The following is a 7,312-nucleotide window of genomic DNA, read 5'->3' as shown; positions in this document are numbered from 1 at the left end:
ATCCACCTCGGTCATATTGTAGCGGTGCTTAGGCGAAGCCCTACGTCGATAGCTTCATCAACACCGTCATCACGCCATCGTGCTGACGGAACTCTCCCTCGAAGCTCTACTGGATCGTGAGTTCGTGGGACGTCACCGAGCTGAACGTGTGTAGATCGCGGAGGTACCGTATGTTCGGTACTTGGATCGGTCGATATTGAAGACGTACGACTACATCAACCGCGTTGTCATAACGCTTCCACTTATGGTCTACGAGGGTACGTGGACAACACTCTCCCCTCTCGTTGCTATGCATCACCATGATCTTGCGTGTACTTAGGATTTTTTTTGAAATTACTACGTTCCCCAACATGGCATTAGGCGTCGTCTGGATCTTCAACAGTGGTCGTCGCCTTGCTAGCAGTGCGCAGAGCACGAGAGGGGGCCGCCTGCCTGCCTCTGTTAATCGCATTGTGTTGACGGCTAGCGGGGGTGTGGCCGCGGTGCCGCTGTTGTGGCTCGATCGCCTGGACCATGTTAGTTGGGCACAGATGTTTGGTCTATTTGGACATCTACACCCTATATGGATGTTTTTAGTAATTCAACAAAAAGTCAAAAAAAATTGAAACTATTTTTAAAATAAACTTGACCTTCCATTGTACTTGTGAGAAAAATTTCACAAAAAGGAAATCCTCCTTTGACTTCTTTTCAAAAAAGACAATTTTTTGGCCAAAATAGTGTGAATAGTGACCTATAATAGCAAAAGAAAAAAATGTCTTTTTCGCCGATGAAGTCAAAGTTGTTTTTTTTTCATGAAAATTTATATACTAGTGCAAAAGTAAGTCAAGTTTATTCTAAAAATACTTCTGAACTATTTTGATTTTTTTTTCCACATAGCGTGTATATACAACTAGAAACCAAAATGTATTTTCCATGTTAGTCCTGCTATACACGTGCACTGCAGCTATACATTGACTGCTGTCGTTTCAATAGCAAAATGGCATATGCATGTCGGCGCGGCAAAAGTTAGTAAACGTGCGCTGGCGACGATCGGCGGCGAGTGACTAGAACAAAGCTAAGGAAAAAAGGCTTGGTATTGTTTAACGAGAACTCACAGGGCCTTGGCACTAGGTAGCTTTCTTTTCTCTCTCGAGAAAGTGGCACTGAGTAGCTGGCTGGTGATCGAAGGAAATCGTTGAAGTCGTGTACCGCGTGTGTGGTGCCCATGTTACTATAGTTGTTTAAGAACGCATTTTTGTGTAGGTTGTTGTTGCTCTAATCATCAGCTCTGCCTCTGGGAGCTCTTTATGTCCTTCTCGACGCTCCTGTGAGTATTGAAATGTTCTCTTGCGTTCGCTTAATGGAATATAGAAGCTCCAGGTGAAGAAGAAGAAAACTCACGGACCCGATTTCAGCATCACTATCTTGTTACCCAAGGACCATCTTTGACAAGAAATGGATTCTTGGCGAGGAAGACAAGTCCAGTGGGACAAATCAAAGTGTCATGTTGCCGCTAGAACCGTTGGAGAACATGCATTTTCTCTACAAGTCGACCTGCAGGACCATGCCAAACCACACGTTTCACACGAGCTGGGGGCCATCCATCCATCCAGTTGGTGCGCGTCGGGCCTGAACCTGCATGCATCACAGCTGACGCCACTCACCCCGCGGCGAAACGCCAGCGAGTGGCCAGCACCCCGACGTAACTCGGCGACCTGGCCGAATCCATGGTCAAAGCGCAGCCCGCGAACCTGCTATAAATCATCCGCCTCCCCGACCCGAGTCTTTCACAACAGAAACACACATCTCCCAGGCTCTCTCAACCAACTCAAACAGCAGAGGCATCTCCCAGGTCGCTGATATCTTCTCCGCCACCGTAGGGGCAAAGCTCCCGACGACATGGGTCTCGTCTGGATGGTGGCCGCGGCCGTGGCGGCGGTGCTGGCGTCGTGGGCGTTCAACGCGCTGGTGTACCTCGTGTGGAGGCCGCGCGCCATCACCAGGAAGCTCCGCGCGCAGGGCGTCGGCGGGCCGGAATACAAGTTCTTTGCCGGCAACCTCGGCGAGATCAAGCGGCTCCTGGCAGCCACCGCCGGCGCCGTGCTCGACGTCGGCTCCCACGACTTCGTCCCCAGGGTGCAGCCGCACTTCCGCAAATGGATCCCCATCCACGGTACGAACTACGAAGCCTGTAGACTCCTCTCCTCTAGCAGATCTAGCTCGTGATCTCACGCCATTTCCTGCTTGCAGGGCGCATGTTCCTCTACTGGTTCGGAGCCAGGCCGACCCTGTGCGTGGCCGACGTGAACATGGTGAAGCAGGTGCTGTCCGACCGCAGCGGGATGTACCCCAAGAACATCGGGAACCCGCACATCGCCCGCCTGCTCGGCAAGGGGCTCGTGCTCACCGACGGCGAAGACTGGAAGCGCCACCGCAAGGTCGTCCACCCTGCCTTCAACATGGACAAGCTCAAGGTACGTGGCGTGTGTGTTTTGTATTCTACTGTACTATATTCATTGCGCTGACAATTATCCAGTTAATGCACCGTGGCATAAAAAGGAAACTAATAATGTGGATTATTGTCTTTCCTAAGCAAAAAATACGCGTTATTCACGAAATCAAGGGAATTATATTAATTTACCATTTCAAAAACAAAAATACGCTGTAATCGGTGTCTTTCCAAAAACGATAATAGTATTGCCTATTTCATAATCGTACCACTGGAGTAGAAGGTAAGAGATCGTATATCCCTTGGATCAAAGAACATAGACAGCTAAAATTGTTTGGGACCATGCTAAAATTTCTCTTATTTCTCTGCCGGCCAGATGATGACGGTGACCATGTCCGACTGCGCTGGGTCAATGATGTCCGAGTGGAAGGCAAATATGGAGAAGGGTGGCGACATGGAGATTGAGCTGAGCAGCCAATTTGAGGAGCTAACCGCTGATGTGATCTCTCACACGGCATTCGGGAGCAGCTACGAACAGGGAAAAAAGGTCTTCTTGGCACAGAGGGAGCTCCAGTTTCTTGCCTACTCCACTGTATTTAACGTACAAATCCCAGCATTGAGGTAAATACAAGTTCTTTTTCCTGTACCATTTCAGTTCAAATCAAGACACACCATACATTTTCACATGGCAAAAATAAATAATTGCGCCATGTATGTTTGTGAAATTAATCAGGTACCTTCCAACTGAAAAGAACCTTAAGATATGGAAGCTTGACAAGGACGTCAGGAGCATGCTCATGAACATCATCAAAACCCGCCTTGAGAACAAAGACACCATGGGTTACGGCAACGACCTACTCGGGCTCATGTTGGAGGCGTGCACACCAGAGCATGGGCAAAATCCTATTTTGAGCATGGACGAGATCATAGATGAGTGCAAGACCTTCTTCTTCGCAGGGCATGACACCAGCTCACACCTGCTCACATGGACCATGTTCTTGTTGAGCACACACCCAGAGTGGCAGGAGAAGCTCAGAGAGGAGGTGCTGAGGGAGTGTGGCAATGGGGCTCCCACCGGAGACATGCTCAACAAACTGCAGTTGGTCAACATGTTCTTGCTGGAAACTCTTAGGTTGTATGGCCCAGTAGCTGTTATTCAGAGAAAGGCAGGTTCAGATCTCGAGGTCGGTGGCATCAAAGTGCCCGAAGGCACAGTGCTCACAATCCCCATCGCAACGATACATCGTGACAAGGAGGTCTGGGGGGAGGATGCCAATGAATTCAAGCCTATGAGATTCGAGAATGGAGTGACACGAGCCGGAAAGCACCCCAATGCCTTGTTGTCTTTCTCCAGTGGGCCTAGGTCTTGCATAGGGCAAAACTTTGCTATGATTGAGGCCAAAGCCGTGATCGCCATGATTCTTCAGAGGTTCTCATTCTCCCTATCCCCTAAGTACGTCCATGCCCCGATGGACGTGATCACAGTGCGACCCAAGTTTGGGCTTCCCATGGTCCTTAAGAGCCTAGAGATGTAGCGTTGTGTTGAGTACAACACAATTTTTTTATTGGTCTCATTGCAATGTATTTTTTTGGAAAGCTACTATGCTGGACTTTATTGAGAACTAGATAGATCATTCACAAGTTTTTTTTATAAGTGCTTTTCTTTCTTATAAATTGTGGTCAAAGTCTAGAGGGTATGCCTAAGATGCATTTCGGTGTTCTACCTATGTGAGTTCTCTCCAATGTCTCCTCAAGATACTATCACAACATGGGTAGACAAGGAATTAGGTGAGATGGACTTCATATTTCCCCCAGAAGTTAAGCTCGTGTTTATTTCTAGAACGAAGCCTAAGCATATACTCCCTCCGTTCCTAAATGTTTGTCTTTCTAGAGATTTCAACAAGTGACTACACACGGAGCAAATGAGTGATTCTACACTCTAAAATATGTCTATATACGTCCATATGTGGTAGTCCATTTGAAATCTCTAAAACGACAAATATTTAGGAACGGAGGGAGTAGGTTGTGAAACCATTGACTCACTGTACTTTTGATTGAACTCCCAAGGAGCAATCCGCAAATAATTGCAAATTGTTATTGTAAACTCAATCATAGGTTTAACATCTAAGATTACCATACCACCGTATGATATAACTCAATACTCATGGGATTTGGTTCTATCACTCATGTATCTCCTCCATCATTTATCATAAAACATTGCAATCTCTATTTGTTCCCCCAATATACGCATACACTTGTACAAAAGACAAAAACTATAGCATAAAAAATAGCATACATATGTGCAACCAATCTTCATACAAATAACTACTCAAACATAGATGTAAAGACGTAAAAAATTATGGGGAAACATTTCATATAACAAGACATCATGTTTTCCAAAGGATTGCATATGTTTTATGATGGAGATGCCACAGATAGATGAGGAAGATGCGATGAAAGCAATGGGGATGATGGTGCTGATGTTGGTGCTCCTGAAAGTGTTTTGGCACCGCCGGGGAAAGGAGAGGTGTTTCCTCTTTGGTTTTTGTTGGCTATGGTGGTGGAGAATGAGAGTCTCTCCGGAGATTGGAGCTATCTTTTGGGAGAAACTATTTTGGATGCCGAAATATGACACATCAACACTATTTCATTAATTGCCGGAGATGTATGATTCTGCAAAAATTTGAAAAGTATAATTTTTTTAAATGTCCGCGTGCATCTACCTTCCAAAAAGTAGACAAAAATTGTGAGGGGCCCATGCGGCTAGGACACGTTGCTCGTAGGTCGTGTGGGACTCACATGACTCCCCTGACTGCATCATTTTTTGTGCCATCGTTATCAAGGAAGTTTTGCATTTGTTTTTTTTTCGTAATTTTATCACTTCGGGAAGGTTCATGTAATCACCAACATTAAACATATAGATCTTCCCCTTGTTGATGGTTCGAGGATATGCTTCCGGAGTGATAGCTCCTCGCTTGTCATCTGGTTGGACCATCCAACATTGATGTGCCAACGGCGGTATCTTATTGTTGTGCCCTTTATCAATTGACATATCTCTTATAGAATTTGTGGTACGAGTTTGTAGATGCTGTTGTAAGGCATGTCCTATGGAGAGGGTCTTGGATTTTTTTTCTTTATATTTTGTAAGACCTTTGTTTTGACAATAATTAATGTTATGTTACAACTGGCTCGGAAGATTGGAGTCATTCTTCATTCTGATAATAAAAATCTTCTAAGACTCCCTCCGTAAAGAAATATAAGAGTGTTTAGTTCAGTAAATAATGATCTAAATGCTCTCATATTTTTTACGGAGGGAGTATTTATCTACAAGTTCGTCAAGTTGAGTTAAAATATAGAATAATTTAATTTTTGTCCAGACTCTGACGGGTGCAAGTTGGAGAACCTATAGCATGATCCCTACGGTGACATTCACTTTTTGTGTCTGGCTCAGACGATGTTTCTTGATATTATGGGTGGTGATCGTCTAAACCCTACCCCCTAGCGGTAGTTTTATTTATGTATACTTCATGTACTTGGTTTCATCTGGTTTTCCTCAATTAATCGCACACCTATCTTCTTCTATGAGATGACATAGCTTATGTCCTTGCCTCGGGAAGCATTTTGTAAGAAAGGGTTTGCTATTTCTAAACTGAAATAGTAATTATCGTGTCGATTAAATTGAAAAAATGTTTATTGGATAAAGTGTCAATGATGCGGTCGACTTTAAAATAGTCGCTCTCTTGCCTTTTGCAATCGGATCCGAATTTTTGAAGTGAATAATCACTTATTTCATCTCTATGCATGGGCCATGTTAGTCGTGCTACACATGTGCACGGCGGCTATATGTTGACTTCTATCCTCTGCTTTGATGAACTAGACTCCAGCAGCTACTTCAAGCTGCATGTTTTCAAAAGCAAAATGGCATATGCATATCGGCGTGGCAAAAGTTAGTAAGCGTACATCGGCGACGGTAGGCCGCAAGAGACTACAACAAAACACATGGAAAACAGGCAATTACCAAAGAAATGATGAGGAAACGGGCAGAACGTGCGCTAACTGGAACTAGTTGCCGATGAACCCGGCTTGGTATTTTAAATAACCGTTGGCTGGTGATCCATGGAGTGGAAATCGTTGAAGTCGTAGCTAGCGCGTGTGTGTCTCACGTCTTACATTTCTTTTACAAAGATAGTAGTATTTTTTTTCCTTTGTTACGGGGAACATCAAATTGCATTAAGCAAACGCAGAAGAACGCTTGATAGTCACACGATAGTCCAGGTAGCTAGGTATAACTGAAGAGGTGATCCGCAAGGTCCATGTTTGACAAGAAACGAAGATACTTGGCGAGGAAGCGAAGTCAAGTGGACTGGGAGAAAATCAAATGCTCAACTTGGGTGACCGTGTATGTGTTGACAGCCTCTGTTCTTTGCTCGAAAACGTCATACTAGATCGCTATATATATACTCATGCGGCGTTCTTACAAATAACATAGCGGCCCACGTAAATATGCGGCCGTTTCTTCAAATGTGTAACTATTTCTAAATAGAGTACTGATATCATTTTAAATCACACAACTGAGGATTTTATATTTTCATAGTAGAACTTTGCCCCACACACGTGCTATCTCGAGCTCCTTACAGACGATGAAACCGGTCTGGTACTTTTTTTTCGCGAATACGCAAAGCTTGTGTATCATTGCATTGATAGAAAAAATAGAATGAATACAGATAAGAGTACAAGACATGACACGAACGCAGACAGGCGTGAACATGGTGCCCGGAGCAGAGAGACAAGGGATGCTCGACCCGAATGGAGGATACAACACAGCTAAACCTACCATGCCCGACCCAAGGGCAGCAATGCCGAACCAACAAGAGCACCAGTATC

At 44.8% G+C, this 7,312-nt stretch overlaps 1 protein-coding gene across 1 annotated transcript; it reads left to right on the top strand.

Moving 5' to 3' along the window:
* The first annotated feature begins 1,784 nt into the window (after positions 1–1,784).
* LOC119362838 (cytochrome P450 709B1-like) lies at positions 1,785–4,149 on the top strand. The gene is made up of 4 exons (XM_037628104.1): positions 1,785–2,152; positions 2,230–2,453; positions 2,805–3,049; positions 3,162–4,149. The coding sequence occupies exons 1-4, from the start codon at positions 1,879–1,881 to the stop codon at positions 3,961–3,963; spliced, it is 1,545 nt and encodes a 514-aa protein (XP_037484001.1). The 5' UTR covers positions 1,785–1,878; the 3' UTR covers positions 3,964–4,149.
* The last annotated feature ends 3,163 nt before the right edge of the window (positions 4,150–7,312 follow it).

The sequence above is a fragment of the Triticum dicoccoides genome, chromosome 2B (assembly GCF_002162155.2).
Source record: "Triticum dicoccoides isolate Atlit2015 ecotype Zavitan chromosome 2B, WEW_v2.0, whole genome shotgun sequence".
Classification (NCBI taxonomy): domain Eukaryota; kingdom Viridiplantae; phylum Streptophyta; class Magnoliopsida; order Poales; family Poaceae; genus Triticum; species Triticum dicoccoides.
This window is presented reverse-complemented; position numbering and strand designations above follow the sequence as displayed.